This window comes from Garra rufa, chromosome 13 (assembly GCF_049309525.1).
Source record: "Garra rufa chromosome 13, GarRuf1.0, whole genome shotgun sequence".
Taxonomy (NCBI): Eukaryota; Metazoa; Chordata; class Actinopteri; order Cypriniformes; family Cyprinidae; genus Garra; species Garra rufa.
In genome coordinates, this window is record NC_133373.1 from 45,826,804 (window position 1) to 45,853,271 (window position 26,468).

The following is a 26,468-nucleotide window of genomic DNA, read 5'->3' on the forward strand; positions in this document are numbered from 1 at the left end:
ATTTATTGCATTTATTTGGTTCACTTTAAAACACAGAAATACACAATAAATATGACATTCACAGGATACCATACACAACTGGACAGTGTTTGAATTCAGAGACACTTTGAAACACTTGTAAACTTTTTTTTTCCTCTCTAATGGACCATGTAATGCGGTTTAGGAATGGACGCGGTTAGTTAATGCCCACAGATGGCGTTTAGTAGTGAAATGAATAGACGTTTCCAAAGAGCTGCGCAACCCATCAAGCCTCCAACTTTGCACCATGCATCTGCCCACGCTTTCCTAAAGTTGGACTCGTATAGCCGTGCTACCACATAACAGGAAGTGACGTCGCTCAGTGATTGCATACACAAACGCAGTGGTGAACCTGATTTGCTAGAACTTGGTTAATGAAATCAGGCGTGCGGTTACCATAGTGTTCACGAGTAATACTGGCATAATTTCAAGTGCTTCCCTTTCAAACGAACTAGAAAAGGAAAATATCACAAAACACCAAAACAATAATGATCACGTCACGTCCGATATAAAAAAAAAAAAAAAAAACTTGAATAGAAAAAGAAAAAATTGAAATATAAAACAAACTGCTTTGGTCAACAAAACCAATTCGTGGATTTTGGCATTTGCGCTCTCGTCAAACCAATGTGAAAATACACCAAACTGCCACGATGTAAACAAAAATTACTATTTGAGCAACTGGCCTTAAAAGCGACAGATTTGGCCACCGAAGACGTCTTGGGACGCTTCCCGAATATCATACACAGTCCTCGCCGTTCACATACACGTATGTGTGTTTATATATCGGTTATATTTCAGCAGGAGAATATTGCATGCTGGGATAGCTGTGGGCGGCATCGCTGCCACGAATTTATCTCTCCGTGCTTTAGTCTAAAAGCTCAGACCAGGAGAAACCAGGTTAAACCACGTCATCCGGATTCACAAACAGCCTCGTACAGTACGGGATAAAGCGTCAAGTAGAGCGAACGGTTCTTCGTATGTCATCATGCCGTGAGCGTGGCGTGTCTCTCGGGGGGTTAGCGTGTGGATGTAGGTGTTCATTCGAAGGCCCACACCTCCAGGTTTTGGACGGTGAAGTCCTGTTTGCAGGACAGTGGCAGGTTGCTGAAGGTGGAGCATTTGGACGTGGTGCCGTGGTAAAGGTCGGCATCCAGCCACAGGCCCAGATGACCCCTGGGAAACGGACAGTTGAGCGTTAAAGGACCAGTTTACTTAAATTGACCATATGCACGGAGCAGTCTTCCGCTGAAGCTCATTTTATATGTGCTATATAAAGGTGGACACCCTTGAGACTCCTCTACTGCCTTGTTCTTATCAGAAACTGAGAAAAATAATAATTGCAACATCGTAAATAATGATAGTGGCATGAATATTCAGTTTCAGATTATTCAACAACAAACCATTTAAATGCCAAGCCTTGTAATCCCAGGAGAGCACCTGTATAGTTGTACACACTGCAAAAAGATGTGTCTCGTTTTCAGCCAAAATATCAAAAAAATTCTTAAATCTAGGCCAGTAAAAAACATTTTCTTGTTTTCAGAAAAAAACAAGTCAAAAGTTTTTGCTTAGAACAAGCTAAATAATCTCATTTCAAACAGAAAACAAGATTATTTTTCTTACCCCATTGTCAGATTATTTTGCTTATTATTTCAAGCAAAAATGTGTCTAATTTTTACCTGTTTTTTTTTCTGAAATTTTTTTTTACTCGTCTAGAAAATATTTGGTTTAAGAATTTTTTGATATTTTGGCTGGAAACAAAAAAAATCAGCTAAACGCTATCATAACGTGTTTAGGCTAACGTTAGCTAGCTAGCGATACTTCTCTTCAAGAACATCCTAATAGTATTCTTAATAATCCTTTACTTGCCTTCATAGTCATTAACACTTTTTTTAAATCTTGTAATATTTCAAAGCATTATTATTTTTCAACTCTACAGCTGTGCAATAAAATTCACTTTAAAGATTTACTTTTCATTCATAAAGACGGCATGAAAAAATAATTTATTTTTACAGGAAACAGCTTCTTTTAAAGATGAAAATGACATGAAATTACCCATATAACCAGAAGATGGCAGCAGAGGATCAATCATTGGCTGCAGCTGCCATTTCAACTCCCTAGTTTTTTCAAGTCTTGCTTTTTGATTTATTATAAAATGACTAGTAAAATAAACTAGTACTTTTAACACACTGAAGTATATAGTATAGCAAGTGCACAGCTCTTTTTTTGACATAAGCTTGTCGTCTGTTTCGTTCGGTTATTACTGTCAATCATAGCAATGACTGGAAATATAAGAAATATAAGAATAAAGTCAAAATATTTTGAGAAACAAGTTAAAATAATATTTTGACTTTATTTTCGACTTTATTCTCCAAATACTTTAACTTTAATCTTGTAATCTTAGAGTTTATTTAATTTTTTTGCCACTAAAACACGGTTCAGAGTGCTGTTCAGTTCCTTTTGGCTTATTTTGATTCAGAGTGACTGTCAGGAGTCTAAAAGTGAGTTTCGATTGAGTAACTTAGATATCTGTGCTGCTTTAGCCTTGAACTGATTCAGTCGATTCAGTCCAATTTGGTGAACTGGTTCATCTAGTTCATTAAAAAGAATCAGTTCAAAGGAACGATTCATTTGTGAACTGGGCATCAATTCAGATCGCTTGTCTGAGGCTTTGGATTAAATAATGTCTGAACTCACCCTCCTCCTCCGATCTGAAGAGAATCCGTGTTTCCTTTCACAAAGTATGAGTTTTCACCCGTCCAGCGGTAAACCTGAAGACATTGAGCATCATTAACGAAAGACAAACATCAAGACAAACTACAACTGTTACTTGAAGATACTGAGAGCCATTATACTTTGAATTAATTTGAACAGAGATTCGAAGATTTTGACAGCTAAGTGGTTTCTAGGGTGTGTTTCTGATTGTTTGCCAGGACAAAAGTCTGTGTAGGTCAGAAACACACCTTGATCTCTGGGCAGAAGCTGTAGAGGAAGGTCTCTCCTGTCCCATAATAGTGCTCACTCAGACGGAAAGGGTGAGTGGAAAACGCCCCAAAAATCTGCAGGAGCAAATAAGTTTTTAACACAGCGACAGCAGTTTCATCAGTTTTACAAAGACAGCGGTCACAGTAGTGTGTACCTGATTGTCCATGTCTTTGATGACCATCAGCACAGGGCAGTCCAGCTCCAACAGATTCCTGTACAGGGTTTTCAGGCTGGTTCCGTGTACCACCGTACTGTAGACCAGACGCCACGGATAACCCTGAACACGGGCCGGCAAACGAGTGGACAACTGCAGAGAACAGCGTCAAATGAATCACAATGATCAGCATTTATATCACATAATATCACAAACAAATCCCAGTGGATCTTAAAGGAGTAGTTCACTTTCAGAACAAAAATTTTAAGATAATGTAATCACCCCCTTGTCATCCGAGATGTTCATGTCTTTCTTTTTTCAGTCGTAAGGAAGATGTTTTTTGAGGAAAACATTTCAGGATTTTTTTTTCAATATAATGGACTTCTATGGTGCCCCCGAGTTTGAACTTCCAAAATGCAGCTTTAAATGGCTCTAAACGATCACAGCTGAGAAAAAAAGGGTGTTATCTAGCAAAACGATCGGTTAGTTTCTAAAAAAAATTACTTTTTAACCTCAAATGCTTGTCTTGTCTAGCTCTTTGTGTACTCTGTGTAGAGATTAAAAAGTATATACAGTCGTGGCTAAAAGTTTTGAGAATTACATAAATATTGGAAATTGGAAAAGTTGCTGCTTAAGTTTTTATAATAGCAATGTGCATATACTCCAGAATGTTACGAAGAGTGATCAGATGAATTGCATAGTCCTTCTTTGCCATGAAAATGAACTTAATCCTGAAAAAAACTTTCCACTGCATTGTTAAGAAGGCTTCAGGGCGTCCAAGAAAGTCCAGCAAGCGCCAGGATGGTCTCCTAAAGAGGATTGAGCTGCGGGATCGGAGTGCCACCAGTGCAGAGCTTGCTCAGGAATGGCAGCAGGCAGGTGTGAGCGCATCTGGACGCACAGTGAGGACAAGACTTTTGGAAGATGGCCTGGTGTCAAGAAGGGCAGCAAAGAAGCCACTTCTCTCCAAAAAAAAACATCAGGGACAGATTGATCTTCTGCAAAAAGTATGGCGAATGGACTGCTGAGGACTGGGGCAAAGTCATATTCTCCGATGAAGCTTCTTTCCGATTGTTTGGGGCATCTGGAAAAAGGCTTGTCCGGAGAAGAAAAGGTGAGCGCTAGCATCAGTCCTGTGTCATGCCAACAGTAAAGCATCCTGAGACCATTCATGTGTGGGGTTGCTTCTCATCCAAGGGAGTGGGCTCACTCACAATTTTGGCCAAAAACACAGCCATGAATAAAGAATGGTACCAAAACACCCTCCAACAGCAACTTCTTCCAACAATCCAACAACAGTTTGGTGAAGAACAATGCATTTTCCAGCACGATGGAGCACCGTGCCATAAGGCAAAAGTGATAACTAAGTGGCTCGGGGACCAAAACGTTGAAATTTTGGGTCCATGGTCTGGAAACTCCCCAGATCTTAATCCCATTGAGAACTTGTGGTCAATCTTCAAGAGGCGGGTGGACAAACAAAAACCCACTAATTCTGACAAACTCCAAGAAGTGATTATGAAAGAATGGGTTGCTATCAGTCAGGATTTGGCCCAGAAGTTGATTGAGAGCATGCCCAGTCCAATTGCAGAGGTCCTGAAAAAGAAGGGCCAACACTGCAAATACTGACTCTTTGCATAAATGTCATGTAATTGTCGATAAAAGCCTTTGAAACGTATGAAGTGCTTGTAATTATATTTCAGTACATCACAGAAACAACTGAAACAAAGATCTAAAAGCAGTTGAGCAGCAAACTTTGTGTCATTCTCAAAACTTTTGGCCACGACTGTACATGGTAAATGTTTTAAGAAAATAACCGATTGTTTCACTAGATAAGACCCTTCTTCTTCACCTGGGATCATTTAGAGCCCTTTGAAGCTGCATTTTAAACTGCATTTTGGAAGTTCAAACTCTGGGGCACCATAGAAGTCCATTATATGGAGAGAAATCCCGAAATGTTTTCCACAAAAAACATAATTTCTTTACGACTGAAGAAAGAAAGACATGACCATCTTGGATGACAAGGGGGTGAGTACCTGTAAATTTTTGTTCTGAAAGTGAACTACTGCTTTAACATGGATCTTTGAAGAGTTAAAGGAATAGTTCATCCAAAAAATTTAAATTCGCTGTTAATTTACTCATCCAAGATCAGTAAAACTAGGGATGCACCGAATGTTCGGGAACCGAAAATTAAAGGACTGGTTCACTTTCAGAACAAGATTTTACAGATAATGTACTCACCCCCTTGTCATCCAAGATGTTCATGTCTTTCTTTCTTCATTCGATAAGAAATTATGTTTTTTGAGGAAATCATTTCAGGATTTCTCTCCATATAATGGACTTCTATGGTGCCCCAGAGTTTGAACTTCCAAAATGCAGCTTAAATGCAGCTTCAAAGAGCTCTAAATGATCCCAGCTGAGGAAGAAGGGTCTTATCTAGTGAAACAATCGGTTATTTTCTAAAAACATTTACAACTTATATACTTAAATTTTAAACATTCGTCTTGCTGAGCTAGACAAGACAAGCGTTTGAGGTTAAAAAGTATATAAATTGTAATAAAATAAAAAAAATAACCCATTGTTTTGCTAGATAAGACCCTTTTTTCCTCGGCTGTGATCGTTTAGAGCTCTTTGAAGCTGCATTTTGGAAGTTCAAACTCGGGGCACCATAGAAGTCCATTATATGGAGAGAAATCCTGAAATGTTTTCTGCAAAAAACATAATTTCCTTACGACTGAAGAAAGAAAGACATGAACATCTTTATCTGTAAATTTTTGTTTTGAAAGGTCTTAAAAATGGTCAAAGAATGTTATTTTACTAACGTATTAATTTTAAGTTAAAGTGTGCTTTGTTTGTAGGCTACTAAAATGTTAAAAATGTTCAGTGTTAGATAAACATTTTTAAATTGTTGTTTTGTAATTGATTTTTTTTCTTGAAAAGCAAAGCAAAATTGTCAAAAAGCAGATATTGGCTATTTAATTTATATAATGGTGAAAAAAAAATTGTAAAATACATGGGGAAAAAAAACCGTGTTCATGTAATCGTGTAATCAGCCTTCGGCCCAGTGTTTAATTTTATTTGACTTCAGCCAAGAATTTTCATTTCAGTGCATCCCTAATTCCTCTACCAGGACTGGTATTACAAGCTTAAGGGGTTAAAGTAGCAAATAATGGAGACCTTCTCAATGTGCGTGTCTTCCAGAAGAGCACTGGGGTCCAACAGCACAGGAAGAAGATCTAGAGGTTCCTCGTCTTCAAAACTGAAGCTCTGGCGTCTCTTGGCCTCATTAATGGTGATGATCTGATGATAAACAACAAACCAAGTTTATATGTTGATCGTATTCTTATAGAAGTGTTCTGGAGTCCCACGTTCCTCACCTCCCAGCTTCGAGGAACCGGGTCACTGAAGAAGTTGTCGATCATGGTGAGCTCGTCTTTCTCCACGACCACGAAGCCCTGCTCCTGAGCGTCTTTTCCATAAGTGTCTGGAGACCACTGGATGAAGAACGAGTACAGGTGGTCCACTCTTTGGAGAAACAGCAGGACGGATTGGTTAGGAACACGTTTATATTAAATTCTCTATTATATTGTAGCCATTCGTACCTCTCCTGAGGCACAGCAAACCAATACTCTGGCTGCCGCCCTCGGCTGATGTACGTGTGGGCGGGGCTAGATGTCCGTCCAGTGGCGAAGGACTTCCTCATTGGCTTGCCCACCTTAAAGCACAGGAACATGGGCGGAGCTTTGCTCTTTTCTTCATTGGACAGCAGCATGTCTGTTAATCAGATCAGATATCAGCTCTGAACATCCGACCGTCTCCCGGCCTCATTAGTCGTGATTATCTAGAGAACAGATAGCTAAAAATATCTGAAAACCGTTCTGCACCATTTAGGAGACACTGGTTATTAAGTGCACGAAGGACAGAAGCATCATGTTGACTCTGCTGCAGGGACATATGGGAAATTATGCAAGTGTTCAGCCTCTGTTTGTTTTTCCAATGTCACTATCAACTTCTGCTGAGAGGAATGATAAAGCCTCATCTGTTAAACATGGGCTTGAACACTAGAGCTCTGCTTAAAAACCTTGTCCGGGCTAAAGAAGGCGGCAATCCCAGAATGCATCACAAAACTTTGTTGTTTTGCAACATACTAACAACAGTTAAAGGGTTGAGCTTCCTGTGAGCGTGGGTTGCAAATTTGTCTCTTATCAATGCTGTTATTGCCTGCACAGCAAAAATATGCATTTTTCTGGCCAAAATATATTTGAAACATATGCAAAAAATACGGTGTCAAGAGCAAAGCTCAATTACATGTGTTTTGGAAATTAAAAATATATTTCGTTTCATATTGAGTTTGCATATCAAAATGTATGTCACAGGAAATTACATTTTCAGTCTTACAGTAGCCTACATTTAGGCTTTATTCAATTATTTATTTTTATTCAAATGTGTTATATGTTCACATACGCTCTAAATAAAGTTTTTCTTTAAATTTTTTCGTTCGTATTTCGATGGAAAAAAATATATTCTCTTGTTTTTTTGTTCCAAGCTCTGTTCGTTATGGTAAAACCATGAAAAAGCTATATTTGGTGTAGTTTATTTAATCTTATTTAACTAAAATTATTTAGATTTTTTTCTGCTGTTTTTGTATGCCTCATTTATTAATGTAAACGAACTATAGTGTAATTCGTTTGGAGTTCACTGCAATTTGTATTGTGATCGCCAACAACTTCCTTGTTATTATTTCCTCATAATAATAATAATAAAATAAGTAAAAAGCGGAAATTGAAAGCATGCATTTCATTTGGCTATATAGTGTGATTCAGTGTGTGTTTTTCGCGAGCGGGTTGCAGCTGCGGCTCAGCATCGTGATGTCTATTGATCGTCTATCGACCCAACCCTAATAAATACTACAATTTATTATAAATACTACTAAAATAAACCTGTGTCTTAATTTAGACAGTAGACAGCAAGGCAGCTGCTTGAAAACAGTCCCTGGCTGTCATTGGCTATTCCTCCCTGTCAATCAACCAGACTCACCTTCGATTGGTCTCTGCATTCTTTTTAGCAGCCATGACTTCATCTCGGCCTCACTGGCCCGTCTGCGTAGCTCCGCTTCAGAAAGCTCTATGTCTGAGTTTGGTCCCTTATTATCCTCAACATTTGGTCCGGGCGAACTACATTTCCCAGAGTCCTCTAGGGTCGCCTTCCCTTTTTGGTCGTTTGCGGACGCCTCGATTGCCGAGACTCCGTTTACTAACGTTTCACCCTTTGTTTTGGTCACATCGTCCACTTCTACGACAGGTTCTTTCCCATCATGCACCAGTGCCGTGGGTTCATCCAGCCTGTCCGGAAGGGACTGTAGCAGCTCTGAATTTTCTTCTGTGGAACGGTTGTGAAGACCTTCATCCTCGTCTTCCTCAGCACGATAAGACCTGATGGATTTGTCCGTTGGCGTCCGGGTGGGCGTCTTTCTTTGCTGCAGCAGTGGCGCCCCCTCCTGGCCGGAGCAGGAAGTGATAGAGTCGCTCTGCAGCAGCTCCAGTTCGGTGAAACCTTCATCCGACGGCGATTTGTCAGCGATCTGGCACTCTGATATCTCAGACACGGCCGTTTCGATATCGTCTAACACGATTGGCCGGCTGGGCGTGCCGAGAGCCTCGTAACGACTAAAGGGGTTCAGATCTCGTTCGGAAGGAAGTTCCTCCCACTCGCCTGGCCTGTATAACGGACAGAGATCCTGGGGTTCATCACTGCCACGAACAACAGCAGCCAACATCATCATCATCATCATTGTGAGGGTGGAGATGGTGAAATTAAAGAGAAAAACAAACAAAACATTCAAAATGAACAAACAATAGACAACTGAACAAAACGGAACAGAACATGACAAATAAATATGACAAAACTGAAGGGATAATAGTGGTGCTTGGTGTCAAAATGGAATTAAAATGCAATTTAAATTGTTCAGTTTTCCACTGAGCCTTTTTTTGTAAATGCGTGAAGTGAAAAAAAAAAAAAAGTATAAATGAATGAATACATCAGTTAAACTAGAAAAATAAAAAGATAAAAAATTGATTAAAATAAATAAATATTTGATATAATAAATTTATTAAAATAAATCTACAATTAAATAAAAATGAATTACATTTAAATAATTAATACATGTAATAAACAACATTAAAATAAATGCAATAACATTTTAAATAAATAAAAACAAATGAAAATAGATTAAATACATTTACATAAATAAATACATTTAATAATATCAAAATAAAATGAATCTAAATTACATTATTAAACGTAATAAATTATCAAATAAATAAGTTCAAATAAATTATATAAAAATGTAAAAAAATTAATCAAATTACATTAAAATAAATATTAAAAAATAAAAAATAAAATAAATGAAACAAAATAAATAAGGGGAAAAATGCTATGAAAATTAATAAATAAATAATTACATTTAAATAAATAAATACATTTAATAAGATATAAATAAAATGAATCTAAACCACATTTAAATAGATTATTAAACGTAATAAAGTATAAAATAAATAATTCAAAATAAATTATATAAAATAAATAATCAAATCTGGGGTTCATCACTGCCACGGACAACAGTGCCCTTTATCATCATCATTGTGAGGGTGGAGAGGGTGAAATTAAAGAGAAAAACAAACCATACATTCAAAATGAACAAACACTAGACAACTGAACAGAACATGACAAATAAATCTGAATAAAACTGAAGGAATAAAAGTGGTGTTTGGTGTCAAAATAGAATTAAAATGCAATGAATAAAAAAAGTGAAAAGGGTGGTTTACATCATTTTGATTCAACAATTAGTTTGTGAGAATGAACTAAAATTGCATTTACAGTAATATATTGGCAATGGAAGTCTATGAAGAAATTGTGCAGCATGGTGAATAAATGTGCAAAATATGCAACTATACACATCACATTGTTTCAATATAAATTGTTCAGTATTCCACTGAGCCTTTTCTGTAAATGTGTGAAGTAAAAATTAAAACAATAATTAAATAATTAATACATAATTAATTATACATTTCTATTTATAATTAAAAAAAAATGAATTAAAAATAAATTAAATGAAAAACTAAATACAAAATTAAGGAATTAAAAATAAATGCAACAAATTAAATAAAGGGAAAAAGTGCTATGAAAATAAATAAATAATTACATTTAATAATATAGAAATAAAATGAATCTAAATTAAATTTAAATAGATTATTAAACTTAATAAATTATAAAATAAGTTAAAATAAATTATATAAAAAAAATCTTTAAAAAAATATATATAAAAAATACAATTTAAAAAAATGTAATGAAGTAAAAATAAATTTAATGAAAATAAACTAATTAAATAATTAAATTTAAATATACAAGTAAATTAATAAATAATAAATGTACCAAAATAAATATTTAAATAAATAAAATAATAAAATGTACTAATAAAAATAATAATTATACTAGGAAATATTAATAATATAAATTAAATAAAAATTTTAATGTAAAAAAAAAAAAAAAAAAATTGTATAAAATAAAATACAAAAAGGAAAATAAATGAAAAACTAAATGCTATGAAAATAAATAATTACTTTTAAGTAATAAATAAATGTAAAAAAATTAATATTTTAATAAAGTAAATACATTTCATTAACAACTGGATTGGCATTGGTCATTCAGTGTTAAAATATCAGCCTAAATTAATTCAATTTCAACCATGGACCCATAAATTGTCAATGAATCAAAACCACAGAACTGTGATACAAACCGAACCATGAGAAATTAAAGCAGCTAAACCCCTTCAGATCAAAAAACAAAGGATCCGGCTGCTCATAGATTGCATGATAAAAGTCCTACTGGTATATAATCAAATCCTAATGATGGCAAAACAAAACCTGCAGCTCATTCCCAGCAGCGAACACCAGCACATAATCATTTAAATGAAATATTTAAAAAATAATAAACAACAAAGAAGAGATTTTCATAACAGAAACAAGAAACAACACAAGAGAAGAAGGAGTCTGTTGCTTACGATGGCAGTGCGTCCTTAAGCTTCATCCGGGACACATCGTCATACAGAGCCACAGACAGCACCTCCTCCATGGGGCAGATTAGACCGTACTCCTCACAGCCGTTCTCAATCACCAGCGGGTCAGATTTGTGCGGGTCAAACATGATGTTGTTGGGTGTTATAATCATCACTCCTCCCACAACTCCCTGCAGGACAACAAATCAAACACAGATCCCAGGAAACTCAATTAAAGCTGAAGCATGACACTATATTGAGTAAAAATGCATCACGTTTGATCAGAAGGTGTGAGAGTCCTATAACTAAATTACAAGTTATGTAATCGGATGACTTTTTTTTGCATCACTGATACAGATTTTATAGTCAAAAATCATGCCAACGAACTGTGATGTCTCATATGGACATTTGCATTTTTTAACTTTTTGTTTTTACATTTTAAATAATTCTCTGTTGTTGTTTTTGTGCGTTTGGGACAGTTTTACAATTTCTAACGTGGACGTAAACAAGAGTTTAATTCATCTCCATTTTCCTTCAAAAACAGGACTTTTCTTTTGTGAAGCTCCAAAAATGACAGAAAAGTCCCATCAAACAGTAGTGCACTATATCCCACCTCTTTAGAAGTTATGTAATACTCTTAATGACAAACAGACTGAAATTTCAATGATTTTGTAGCAGTTTTGTTTGTTAATTGTATTAAATGTTACAGAAGAACGTCATACAGGTTTGAACGACATGAGTGTGAGCAAATCATTGCGTTTGGGTAAATTATCCATTCAAAATTAATAATACATATATTAATACATACTCCTAAATAATGCAGTAAATTTCTTCAATAGTATGATTGTTATAACATGAATTTACAGTTTCAATGACATTTAAGTGTTTTTTTTGTGGTAGACAGATTACTTTTGAATTTAAAAGTTACTTTTTCAAATAAGTAACATTTATTCACTTCAGGCTGAGGTTTATTCATATCACTTTAAGTAAGAAAGGGCCTTTACAGTTGACAAAAATATATCTTTTGTTTTTTTTGTTATTAAAAATAAATAAGCAAGCCTAGCTCAGGTGAAAAAAGTAACACAAAAGTAACGTAATACACTACATTTCATAAAAAGTAACTAATGAAGTAACAGATTACTTTTAATAAATGTTACTTATTTGAAAAAGTAACTTTTAAATTCAAGTAACATTTATTCACTTCAGGCTGAGGTTTATTCATATCACTTTTAGTAAGAAAGGGCCTTTACAGTTGACAAATATATCTTTTGTTTTTTTGTTATTAAAAATAAATAAGCAAGCCTAGCTCAGGTGAAAAAAGTAACACAAAAGTAACGTAATACATTATGTTTCATAAAAAGTAACTAATAAAGTAACAGAGTACTTTTGAATTTACAAGTTACTTTTTTAAATAACAGAAGTTACATTTATTCACTTCAGGCTGAGGTTTATTCCTATCACTTTTAGTAAGAAAGGGCCTTTACATCTGCCAAAAATATAGCTTTTGTTTTTTTGTTATTAAAAATAAATAAGCAAGCCTAGCTCAGGTGAAAAAAGTAATGTAAAAGTAACGCAATGCATCACTTCTCATAAAAAGTAACTAACACAATCAGTTACTTTTTTAATGAAGTAACGCTATATTGTAACCAGAGGTTGCGTTAGACTAACATTGCCCGTCATTTTTGTCAAAATTCCGTCATAATCCATTATTCTCCTCATTTTAATTTTCATATTTTAATTTTAATACCACATTTAATTGCATTTCTGTTTGTTCACATTTTCAGGACAATATAGTTTTATAATATAGGCATTTGTTTTGAATAGAACAAATGAGACTGCTTAACTTTTCATGTTCAACACCACACCCTGTCTCAAGTCTCAAATGTCAAATTATGTCGATTTCATTAGGAAATTCAAGCAATAAATACCGTTTTGGCGCCCTTTAATGTGATCGAAATAGATCGTTGCAGCTTCTGTGTAGTCGCCTGTATGTATTCAAACTCATGGCAAAAGATTCGTGACAGTTTCGTTTTTGTTCTGGATTCAGTGCTCTGCTGCCACACTGGACAGGAGTGTGAATTACAGCTACAAATTACAACAGATCATCCTCAATGTAATCTGTCAAAGTGACGGACGGCCTTCAGATTTTTCCGTCATTTCTAAAAAAAAAAAAAATTCTGTCAATGACGGACAATATTCGGTTAACGCGACCTCTGATTGTAACACACTACTTTTAACTTTTAAAATTAACAGCATCATGTGACGCTTACCATGCCGTCAGTGAAGTACTTGCAGCTCATCTTGATGAATTTGACGGTGGCCGGACTTTCATCTTCAGACAGGGGTGACGTCTCTCTACGCACGGGCCGTCCGGACCTCCTGCTCGATTCACCGTCCTATCAAATAGTGATCAAAATGAAACTCTTACCAAAAGAGGAATATTTTATTCGTTTACCTCTCATGTGGGTCATGTAAACATTAACATTTGAATTTATTGAACAATTGAATTTACTGATAGAAATATTTTTTCTTAGATATTAACTTAATCTCAGGGGGGCTTTAAGAAAATAATCTAGTTTAAAATAAAATTTAAAAAAAATAATTTCAGGTAAAAAAATATATATTTCAAGTAGTTTTTATTTTGTTTTAAGTTTTTGTTTTATTTTTAGTTAACTATAATAACCCTGGTCTAGCAATATATTACACTCATTCCCATAAATAATTATGAATAATGATGTAAATAATCAAACATATGACTTTTAACCTGCTTACAAATTAAGTATCTGAATATTTTTAATAAATACATGTAAATATATAATTATGTAAATAATTTTTACATCTGTAATTATAAACAATATAAACAATATTTTTATTATAGTTTTATTATAGTGCAGCGCATTGTATTATGGAAAGAGTCATAAAAGAGTTCAAGCACATTCAAGAGTGTTTGTCTTCCTTATGATATTCAAACACTGTTTTGCTTCATCCAGTTTGTACTGTTGTGATTCATGCTGGAGGTTTTTGTGCTTCATGACCCTGTATTTGACAGATTCTTACAGAGAAAATGAGAAAATCAGGCGTTTTACCTTCAGCTCCTTCTCTGACGACTGCGACGCGGTGAAATGTTCAGAGCAGCCGTTGACCTGAGAAGCACCTTCTGATTGGTCCACGTCAGGAACGAACAGTTTCTGTGTGGGATTGATTGAGCAAAGTGATGTTAGATTTTGGTTTTACTGAATGACAGTTACAAAGAGCAAGAGAGGAAACTCACCTGTCCAGGTACAACGCTGTAGGAGAACAGACGGTTCAGCTGCACCAGTTTATTCGGGGTGATGTTGAACTTCAGAGCGATGCTGTTTAAAGTGTCCTTTGGTCCGACCTGATCATCCACACATTCAGACAAATATACATTGCTGCTCAAACATTTTGGATCAATAAGATTTTTACTGTTTAAAAAAAAAAAAAAAAAAAAAACTCTTTAAAAGTTACATTTATTTAATCAAAAAAAAAGAAAAAAAAAAGTTATATTCTGAAATATTATTGCAATTCAAAAAAATTTTTTTTTATTTTAATATACTTTAAAATATAATTTATTCCTGTGATGCAAAGCTGAATTTTCATCAGCTATTACTCCAGTCTTTAGTGTCACATGATCCTTCAGAAATCATTTTAATATATCTTTTTATATTTTTTTAATCTTTAATGCTGGAAACAGTGAAACAGTTTGGATCCTGTGATACTTTTTTCAGGATTATTTAATGAATAAAAAGTTAAAAATAGCAGCATTTATTTAAAATATATATTTTTTTTATAACAATATAAGTCTTTACTATATATTTTTTTATCAGTTTAACACATCCTTGCTGAATAAAATAAATAAATAATTATTTTATCTTATTTTAAATAAATGCTGTTCTTTTTAACATTTTATGCATCAAAGAATCCTGTAAAAAGCATCACAGGTTCCAAAAAAAATTAAGCAGCACAACTGTTTCCAACATTGATAATAAAAGTAAGAAATCAGTATATTAGAATGATTTCTGAAGGATCATGTGACACTGAAGACTGCAGTAATGATGCTGAAAATTCAGCTTTGCATCATGGGAATAAATTATATTTTAAAGTATAATGAAATAGAAAACCCACAATATTATTTGCTGTATTTTTTTCTGATGAGCAGAAAAGTCTCCTTTAAAAAGCATTATTAATCTTACCGATCCCAAACTTTGTATTAATATATACGCAGTTTATTGATGAGCTGAGCAGTGTTTGTACAGTAAGACAAACTCACGGTGAACTCCACGGTTCCTGGAGGTTTACTTTTCTCTTTCTTGGTCTGGCTGCAGGATTTACTGTTGACATCTGAAGGAAAAGATTCAAAACACTCAGTAAGTACAGACATTAGAAGAGGCTTTTATCTGAACTAAATTACTGTACCATTATTGCAATTACTACTTGCTGAGCAAGACACTGAGAAAACACTGGTTTAATGACACTCTCTAATTCCACACAATCCATCTCTGTCTGATACTACGGTGTTTTACTGTACAATCACAATATGTGGATTTTAGTCTAGGAATTTGTTTGGGAATCTGTTTTTTAATAAAATGCTGGAGATAAATAAAATTGAAATAAATTAATTAAATTTAAAAATAGATATAAAATAAAACAAAACAAAACAATATAAACTAATATTTTAAAAAAAGTGTTTTATATTATTTAAAATGTATATTATTTCAGCTAGCTACCAAGGAAAAATTACTCATTTTCACTTAGTTTAACTAAACTAAAAAAACAACAACAACAACAACACATAGACATATTAAAAATATATGATATATATATATATAATAATGACAAAATTAAACCTGAAAAATACAAGAGTATGACATAAATAGCAATGACAAAAGGACATACAATTACTGAATTCAAATTAAAATAAACTGCAAACATTAAAATTATATATAAAAAAAATTACAAAAGCACAAATAATTAAAAAGAACATTAAAATTGAAATAAATAAAACAATATAAAATAAATAAAAAATTAAATAATACAAAATAAAACAAAACAATACAATATAAACTAATATTTTAAAAACATAAAAATAATATTTAGATGTTTTTTATTTTATATTATTTAATTTTTTTATTTAATTATTTTTATATTGTTTTATTTGAAAATAAAAACGTGAAAAGATTTTTTAAAAACTAAATAAAAAGACAAAAGCACAAAATTAGTAATCATTAAAATAAAAAATACAAGCACATAAACTCATTAAAATTATGGTAAAAAGAATTAATAAAAAAAAAAATTTAAAAATAAAAAAAAAGGATAAAAGCACATAAAATTAAAATGATGAAAACTGAAAACCTAAAAAATTAAATGCTAATCAACACATTAATAAATATTAGTATATAAACAGCACTAAAATAACACTGGTTCCTATCAACACCAACTGTACAAACGACTTTAATTTTAGATGAGACATCAGCATTTGAATAAAGGCTTGCGTAATGAGCCGCTGTTGACTCTGTTCATCAAATATAAAGAACAATACGAGCGTCATTCAACACCACAGTGCTCTGAAACTAGAGAACAGATGTCAATATACAGGAACGAACACACATCCATGATATATTCATCATTTGCACATCAGCCAAAAACTCCAAACAAAAACACTAAACAATCAGTATCAGCTGAAGTCTCTAAACTGGTGTCTTATGGTTTCTGATGCTTTTGTGTGAATGTTCTGGTCATTGTAAGGTCTGGTTCAGTTCTGTAACTTCCTTAACAAACATCATGTGACCTTTGACCCGGTCATTAGGGTTCACCTGCAGGTTGGAATGTGTTAGTGAGGTCAGGTTTATGACCTTCTTCCTGAAACTTCCATCTGTCTGGCTCAGATAAATAACACACTCACAGCTCATCTGCTGGCAAACTTTCTGTTTAAGTCCGTAATCCACACAAACACAAAGTCAAGTCAAATCAAAATCTACTCTAATCTATCTCCTGGTCATATTGTGAACGTGTCATGTGCTGGAATTAATCATTTTGCATCCAAATGTAATAATTTGCTACACAATTTGCTCCTTTTTGCTGATTTAATCAAGGCCACATGGGCGGTGAAAAATATTATTTAGCAATAATTAATAAAATAATGTTTCACAATTAAATTAAACCTTTATTACTGATTAAATAAAATCTTAATTTTTTAAATTTAAATAAAATAAAAAATATTATAAAAAAAATAATATTTTAAATAATGTAAAATTGACAGTTTTGTTTAAAAATATTATTTACCAATAATTAATAAATAACTTAACTTTACACAATCAAATCATTCTTAATGTTGTTTAAATAAAATCTTAATGTAAAAATGTTAATAAAATAAAAAAAATAAAAAATACAATATTAAAAATACTAATTTTAAATAAAATTTGATATTTTCATGGCTATTTGTTTTGGTAAAATTGACCATTTTATTTGTTTTTTTTTCTTGGTGAAATCCAGGGCTGCATAATTTAGTGGAAAAATCAATTTTTCCAATAATAATAATAATAATAATAATAATAATAATAATAATAATAATAATGTATAAATAAAATACATAGATTCAATAATAAAATAACTATATAAATATTGAATTTGAAATAATAGCTAATTAAAATAACACTGAATATTTTAACATTAAAATTTTAATTTTGAAAATTAGAAATATTGCCTTGGCCACTAACTGAAATAAGTTAAATTTAAAATTAAAAAACAATAAAATAAAATAATACACAAATAAAGGACAAAAGCACATGAAAAAACTGAAATCTTAATTTTTAAATTTAAATAAAAATGTAAAAATAAAAAATACAATTTTAAAAATAAATATTTTAAATAATGTAAAATTGACCATTTTATTTGGCCATTTTCATGGTGGAAAAATATTTTTTTTACCAATAATTCATAAATAACTTAACTTTTCATAATTAAATTATTCTTAATATTGATTAAATAAAATCATAAAAATGTTAAAATGTTAATTAAAAAAAATTTTAAATACAAATTTTAAATAAAAATTGATATTTTCATGGCTATTTGTTTTAATAAAATTGAATATTTTATTTGGCTTTTTTCTTGGTGAAATCAAGGGCTGCATAATTTAAGGGAAAAATCTAATTGCAATTTACATTTTTAATTTATTTTTCACATTAGAAGTGTAAAATTACAATGCTAATATTTTTGATAATTTACTAATATTTATTATTATGAACTTTGAACTAAAATATGTATCAATTATTCATTTATTCAATTTAAAATGTTAAACTAAGTTTTATTTTGACAGAAAACCATAACTTACCATACCATAACACAATAAAATTATTAAAAATAAAATTCAAAATGAAAACATAAAAAGATTAAAACAAACTAAATAAAAAGACAAAAGCACATAAAATTTGTAATATTAAAATTAAAATTAAAACTGAAAACATTAAAAACAAATAAAAAGACAAACATAAACTTAATAAAAATAAATAAATAAAATTATGGACAAATAAATTACAAAAAAAAAAAAAAAAACGAAATAAAGAGAAAAGCACAAAAATTAAAACCTAATAAAATGAAAAGCTAATTCAACAAATTAATAAATATTAGTATATAAACAGCACTAAAATAACACTGCTACCTATCAACACAGACTTCATCAAATTAATTAAAACTCAGCCGTTGCGATTTAATAATAAAGTTTACGATTTTGGTTTTATTTTGATTAATTGTGTAGCCCTACTCAAAACTACACTTGAATTTGTAAGATTTAAAATATATGCTAAAAATAAAATAAAATTTCCAAGAAAATTATTAATTTGGTTAAAATCCCTACTTTATCCACATTCAATGCGTCTAAATGTTTACCGGATCCATCAGTCCGGCTTCTCTCTCTTTCTGCATTCCTCTCCTGAGATGGTCCAATAAGAGCGGGCTCATGGATAACTGGCGTCTTGGATTCCAAATCTGATTGGTTCTGCTCAGCATCCGCTTTCTCTGATTGGCTCTTATTCAGCTGCCGCTTCTTCTTCAGCCTGCGATCCAGAAAACAAAAATACAACATCATCAGCACCGACTTTGTCAAAACAGCAACAGTGAAACAACTTCATAAAAAATAAAAAGACTTGTGACTCTTTTCCTCTGCTGGGTGAAACTGCAGTGGCCAGAGCCAAGATGGCCGAACAGAGGCAACCACAAATTCGCTTTACTGAATTCAGTTTATTACAAAATACATTTACAGCTATTGAAATATATCACGTTATGTTCTACTGTGAGATTCATCTGTTAACAGACTGACAGAGAAAGACTGAGAGGGAAACCGGAGAAGAGGATCGTCTAATGGCGTATGACGGCGAGGGGAAGCCGATCGATCAAACTAGAGACACGCTCAAAGATGAAGCCGCAGGAAAGACTCTGCTGCACTAACACACACACAAACAGAGAACGAACACATTCCTCCGTCCAGCTCATATCCCATATCACAAATGACAGGAAACAGATCATAACAGCATGTGATCCAGCGAGAGATATCAGGCTGACCCTTCTCCTGTTTTGTACTGTAAATGTGTTTCAGAAGGATTACTCCTACATGATAATAAAAAAAAAACAATCTTAATACATCCCATACTTTTATAGTATTAAGTCATTCTTTGAATTAGATTTTAATTATTAGGTTTATTTAAATTTTAGTGATGTTTTTAGTAATGTGCTGTTAATTTATACTTTATTTTCATACTTTGTTTTTTATTTTAGTTGAGTATTTTAGTGTGTGTGTGTGTGTATATGTATATGTATATATATATATATATATATATATATATACCACTATAGTTTTAATAATACTTTGATTAGAGTTTAATTTAATATTTTCAAATACATTTTAATACGTATTTTAAAAGTGAAAAACATTTTTTTTAACTACTTAATTATTTTTTTATTTTACTTTATGTTTTAGTAATTTTGTTATATGCTTTTGCCATTTTATTAGCTTCTGTTTTAACTATATTTCTTGATACTACAATCTCTATACATTGCACAGGGAAAATTGTATTTAAAAAAACATATATTTTTATTTTTGTTTTTTTTTACTTTTTTTAATGTTTTATACCATTTTTATTACCTTTTGTTTTCTTTTTAAAAATACTTCTGTATACTACAATCTCAATAGTTCCATATCAAATATGTTAAACATTCTTAAGTATTTTCATAGTAATATAGCCGCTTTTCCACTATCGGGCCGAACCGTTCTCAATGCTTAACCGTTCTGTTCCGTGCCGATCCGGGCCAGTCAGCACAGATACGGTTTGATTTTCCACTGTGGTGCAGATAACGGAACTCTTTGGAATGTAAATACAAATGCGTCAAATCGTTGCCTTGGGAACGCAAGAGTAGACAGCCCCGCTTCTACTGTTATTGTCCTTTTGGACGCGATATGTATGTTTGAGTTTTTTTATTTTTTCCCGGCACTGTTTTGAACTTTCCTTAATGCCCTTCTCTGCAAGACACTGCGCTATAATTTTAAAAAACTTTTCGTTACTCTTTGCACCCTCCAGCTGTTGTTGAATTTTTCTTTCTGTCCAAATATCAATATTAGAGCAAATGTTTCATCCACAGACCAAAGTGTCTCAGCCATTTATATTTATATTTATCGTATCTGCTTACTGCGCATCCGCTTAGCCATAGAGAAACTGGTAGCCAGGCAACAGCGTGGCGACGTCATGCACACGCATTTTACCAGCCCGGTTCAGCACGGTTGTCTAACCGTGCCGAGAATTCCGGGCCGAGAACGGTTTGTAATCGTTCCGTGCCGTACCAGGCTCAGGTGGAAACACAACTGGAACTGTACCTGACCGTTCTAAGAACGGTTCGGCCCGATAGTGGAAAAGCGGCTTATGTTTCATATTATTTATATACTATTAATCACTAATTACTATTAATGTTTAATTTTCGTTTACATTTTAGTAATTTTGTTATTTGCTTTTAAATGTATATTTTTAGGTTCTGTTTTGATTTTAGTATTTTTTTTTTCTTAATATATTTATTTATACTACAACCTCTATACATCCCACACTGGCAATTTAAAAAAACACTTTTTATATTTTAAATTAAAAAAAATATATATATATATTTTTAATGCTTTTGCCATTTTTATGAGCTGCTGTTTTTTTAAATATATGCCTTCATACTACAATCTCTATACATCGAATAGTGAAAATTGTACTTTAAAAAAAATAAATATTTTAAAAAATAAAAAAGCTTTTTAAACTATTTTAAAATTGTATTTATTTTTAAATTTTACTTTATGTTTAAGCAATTTTGCTATTTGCTTGTTTTTTATATATATTTCTTTACACTACAATCTCAATACATCCACATTAAATATGTTAAAAATTATTTAGTATTTTAAAAGTAAAAAGTTTTGTATTATTTATATACTATTATAATGTCTATAAATATTTTAGTATTAGTATCTTATTTTAGTTTTAATAATTTTGTTGTGTGCTTTTATCGTTTTCTTTTAAAAATTTCTTCATAGAGTTACTTTAAGTTTTACTTTCGTTTCAGCCTAAACTTGCTTATCTCACTTGGCTACCAAGGCAACATTTTTAACTTTCCTTTAAGTTTAGGGTCATTCATTTTCGTTTCATTTCATTCATTATCATTTTCGAATCTGACCACTAAATGATATTAAAGAGCAATGACAGAAGACTATCAGTCAATAACTTCAACTTCAGTCTGTTTGGCACTTAAATCTATCACATGACTTCAGAAGATCTGGAATACAGTGCATGAGTCATGTGAACTACTTTTATAATGCCTCTTGAAGTTTGACAGTATAAACCTCTGATTTTTTATGCTTGCAGCAACAGCAGCTCATCTGCATTATGCATCTGGCAGATGTTTTTATCTAAAGCATTTTACACTGCATTCAAAACACATTTTATGAGGTCACTGGAATCAAAGTCATGATCTGCTTTTATGTTAAAAGTCAGATTCATGAGAAAGCCCTTTTCTGACAAATGTGACCCTGGACCACAAAACCAGTCATAAGGTTAAATTTGACAAAACTGAGATTTATACACATATGAACGCTCAATAAATAAGCTTTCTATTGATGTATGGTTTGTTAGGATAGGACAATTTTTGGCTGAGATACATCTATTTGAAATCAGAAATCTGAGGATGCAAAAAAATCAAAAAGACTGAGAAAATCACCTTTAAAGTTGTCCAAATTAGGTTCTTAACAATGCATATTACTAATAAAAAAATTACATTTTGATATGTTTACAGTAGGAATTTTACAAAAAAATCTTCATGGAACATGAACTTTACTTAATTTCTTAATGATTTTTGGCATAAAAGAAAAATCAAAAATTTTGACCCATGCAATGTATTTTTGGCTATTGCTACAAATATACCCCAGCGACTTAAGACTGGTTTTGTGGTCCAGGGTCACAAATAAGGAAAAATGCTTTGGTTAATCTTTTTATCAACTATGAAAAAAATAGATAAATAATAAATTCATACATTTTTAAGTCCTATTTTTTAAGCCCTACTTTAAGTCCCAACTTATGTGAGAATTACGACATTTTGTATACATTTAAAATATTTATATCATAATTTTCATTTAATAATTATGACAGTATCTCATATCATTTCAACTTTGTATTTAATCATTATGACTTTAGTCTTAAAATTGTGACTTTGTATATCATAATGACATGGTGTCTCATAATGATGACTTTTTATCTCATAATTATTACATATTGTACACACGTTTATACATAGTATCTCTTAATTCTGCCTTTTTTCCTCATAATTTTGACTCTGTATATAATAATTCTGCCTTTTTTTTTAAATCACAATTTGACTTTTTTATCATAATTATGACACAGTATCTCAATGTTGATTTTTTTTTTGTCATAATTATTACTTAGCTTCTCAACATTTGGGATTTTTTTCTCATAATTTCTAACCTAATCAATCATTTTGTATCAGTTATTTTTACATCATAATTTCGATTTATGTCATAATTCTGACTTTTTTCACAATTTCACCTTTTTATGTCATAATAATGATTTATTATCTCATAATTCTGACTATTGTGTCACAATCTCTCCTTTTTATGTCATAAATATGACTTACTATCTCATAATTACGGCTTAGTATGTCATAATTCTGACTTTTTCATCCCAATTTCACCTTTTAATGTCATAAATATGACTTACTATCTCATAATTATGGCTTAGTATGTCAAAATTCTGACTTTTTCATCACAATTTCACCTTTTTATGTCATAAATATGACTTACTATCTCATAATTATGGCTAAGTATGTCATAATTCTGACTTTTTCATCACAATTTCACCTTTTTATGTCATAAATATGACTTACTATCTCATAATTACGGCTTAGTATGTCATAATTCTGACTTTTTCATCACAATTTCACCTTTTTATGTCATAAATATGACTTACTACCTCACAATTATGGCTTAGTATGTCATAATTCTGACTTTTTCATCACAATTTCACATTTTATGTCATAAATATGACTTACTACCTCACAATTATGGCTTAGTATGTCATAATTCTGACTTTTTCATCACAATTTCACCTTTTTATGTCATAAATATGACTTACTATCTCATAATTATGGCTAAGTATGTCATAATTCTGACTTTTTCATCACAATTTCACCTTTTTATGTCATAAATATGACTTACTATCTCATAATTACGGCTTAGTATGTCATAATTCTGACTTTTTCATCACAATTTCACCTTTTTATGTCATAAATATGACTTACTACCTCACAATTATGGCGTAGTATGTCATAATTCTGACTTTTTCATCACAATTTCACCTTTTTATGTCATAATTATAATTTTGCATCCCATAATTTTGACTTTTTTTGCCACAATTTCAACCTTTTTATGTCATAAATATGGCTTAGTATCTCATAATTTTGACTGTATATGTCATACGTATTACTAAATACAGCGTAATTTAGATTTTTTGTGATAAATATAAATTACCAAAGCATGATTTTCTTATGTAGCAGAAATTTTCCTTTAGATGTTCCACACCAGCAACATCATTTACAGCAAAATCTGCGTTAGTCAAAATACCCTGCAACAACCAAAAGCTTACGAATTCCTCTTTCAGATCAACCACATCAGCACTACCACCATTTTCAGCACTTAATGTACGGCCCTCTGTTCATTTGGCTCTCGCTTCCCGTCAAGTGCTTCCTGTGTGAACTATGCTAACCCAACCTCATCTCACCTGGCAAAGTATCCAGGCCTCTTCTCTGTCTTCTCCATTGCAGACGCCTGAAATGCACCGACTCCGGCACCGGGACGCGAAGCAGCCTCTCCGTCCGTCGTGGAATGTTGCCTGAGCGTTCCTGTCTTCACAAAGACACAAAAAGAGAGGTGAACATCAGCCCCTAAATATGCTCGCCCTTATCTTCAGCCGTGGGTCAATGGGTCACATACAGGGTTGCTGCAATAACCCCAATGACATCAGCGACGAGAAACTGTCGATTCAGACTGGATCTGGCAAGGCCGAGCTTGTTTTGTTTTGGGGTGAAGCCACTAGATGACATATCTTTATTGTTAAAACACTCATTATTGTTCAAGATCAACAAATCCAGTGTTTGATTTGAGATAAGCAGTGATTAGATTGAGCCTAAACAGCCTGAACTTCTGATATCTCAAATCAATCAGCTTTGATAAACGCTCTGGTTACATGATGGTGGGCAAACAGAATGGACAAATGACATAATCACACATTAAAATCAATAAACTGAGAGGTAAACCCACGTTTATCACGTCTGAGATGCACGTTAAGCACGCAAAACGACGTCACGACAGATCTGTCATATGCATAACATTAGAAATGCATGCACAAATGACATTTTGTGCAAAATATATGTAAAAAGGCAAGAGGACAAAAGATGACATCACGCATAACTTTATTTATCTTACTCGACATTTTGGCCAAATTATGTATGTTTATATTAAAAATAAACACATATATCCATGTATATATGTGTTTATATATCAACGTACTAAAGACATTCCTGTTGCATGCATTTGTAAACGCGGTCCTGCCATAGATATTACTTGAAAACAAACACAATCGAGATAAAAGCATTAAACAAACACAAGCATCGATCCTGTAGGTAATAAACGCACATGTGTCACGTTAGAGAAACAAAAACCCACCTAAACAAACACTACATCCCTGAGGATCGAGCAGCTTCCTTCACTTTTCACTTCTTCACGCCCTTTCAACAGCATCAGTCGTCGAACATGTCAACAATCTTCATTCATGAGGTAAATATATGGACGAGAGTGTGTTATTGTTGATATAAACACACATGCAGTCCGAGCTAACAAGCTAAAGCTAAAGGTATTAAAGTCCCTCCATATCAGGACTCAACGCGGATTCCGTTCGTTTCTAGATATTTCGGTAACACCGACGATGTTTTCAGGACTTTGACTCGTTATATCGAGAATCAATCGGACAAAACGCTAGATGTGCGTGTTTGGGTTTGCAAATAGAATTATTTATGTAACGTTATTCATATCGAAATTTAAATGTCGATTTTCTCATAGGTCGAAGTCCTCCCATCCCACGCCCATTTTCCCGAATGATTGACAGGAAAAGCGGAAACGCCCCTCCACCCGCGTTAACTCCAGATCCATGACGTATTTATTTTGTGTTTTTATTGTTTTACAGTCACTTTCGTAGGCATGTATAAAATGTTTTTTGTGATTTTTTATTTTCTTAAAAATATTATTTTATTTTATTTCAATTGTTTTGTATTGTTTAATGTTTTATATTGCTGTTTTTAGAAAAATATATATTTTTATTTAATTTTAAGCACAATCTAAACAATTATCTTGAGGCTAGACACTACAAAAACACTGTTTTTCATGCACCTATCAAGTTTGAGCTTTTTGCTTTTTCATAAAGTGCTTTTTTTCAGACTAGTGTTTTTTATAGCATTTTATCTATTTGTGTCAATAGATTTTAATTACAATACATATTTTTAAAGGTTTTCTTAAAATGAGCCATAAATGTTCACTTCAGTAGCACTTACACACGCTTTTTTTATTCCTGTCTATATCCTGAAAGTTTTTACAGAGGGATTTGTTCATATATAATTTGTTTGATTATATATTATATAACATTTTATTCCCCCCAAAATTGTGAA

At 32.3% G+C, this 26,468-nt stretch overlaps 2 protein-coding genes across 3 annotated transcripts in view; both read right to left on the minus strand.

Moving 5' to 3' along the window:
* Window positions 1-25,792, minus strand: LOC141283129 (nuclear receptor coactivator 7-like). Of its 2 annotated transcripts, none has more exons than XM_073816404.1 (16): window positions 25,474-25,792; window positions 24,530-24,654; window positions 19,110-19,276; window positions 15,496-15,566; window positions 14,476-14,583; window positions 14,291-14,392; window positions 13,475-13,600; window positions 11,211-11,395; window positions 8,189-8,868; window positions 6,754-6,925; window positions 6,529-6,676; window positions 6,329-6,451; window positions 3,155-3,307; window positions 2,979-3,074; window positions 2,713-2,786; window positions 1-1,191 (listed from the first exon to the last, which is right to left on the minus strand). In XM_073816404.1, the coding sequence occupies exons 2-16, from the start codon at window positions 24,565-24,567 to the stop codon at window positions 1,056-1,058; spliced, it is 2,379 nt and encodes a 792-aa protein (XP_073672505.1). In that variant the 5' UTR covers window positions 24,568-24,654; window positions 25,474-25,792; the 3' UTR covers window positions 1-1,055. The 2 variants fall into 2 exon arrangements, with proteins under 2 accessions (XP_073672505.1, XP_073672504.1); XM_073816403.1 differs by having other exon boundaries at window positions 8,189-8,901.
* LOC141348583 (cathepsin B-like) overlaps window positions 24,726-26,468 on the minus strand; it is an 8,165-nt gene continuing 6,422 nt past the window's right edge. The window contains exon 5 of the mRNA XM_073852858.1: window positions 24,726-24,840. Within this exon, the coding sequence (XP_073708959.1) occupies window positions 24,726-24,840 (115 nt within the window). The remainder of the gene's footprint in view (window positions 24,841-26,468) is intronic.

What these genes read in the sequence shown, in the direction of transcription:
- LOC141283129 (XM_073816403.1), bottom strand. Translation starts at nt 24,567, where the DNA reads ATGGAGAAGACAGAGAAGAGGCCTGGATACTTTGCCAG. An exon ending in AAGACACGCACATTGAGAAG is followed by an intron (nt 3,308 to 6,328) that starts GTCTCCATTATT and finishes TGTTCTCTGCAG; the next exon opens with TTGTCCACTCGTTTGCCGGC. An exon ending in TCAAAGACATGGACAATCAG is followed by an intron (nt 3,075 to 3,154) that starts GTACACACTACT and finishes TTGCTCCTGCAG; the next exon opens with ATTTTTGGGGCGTTTTCCAC.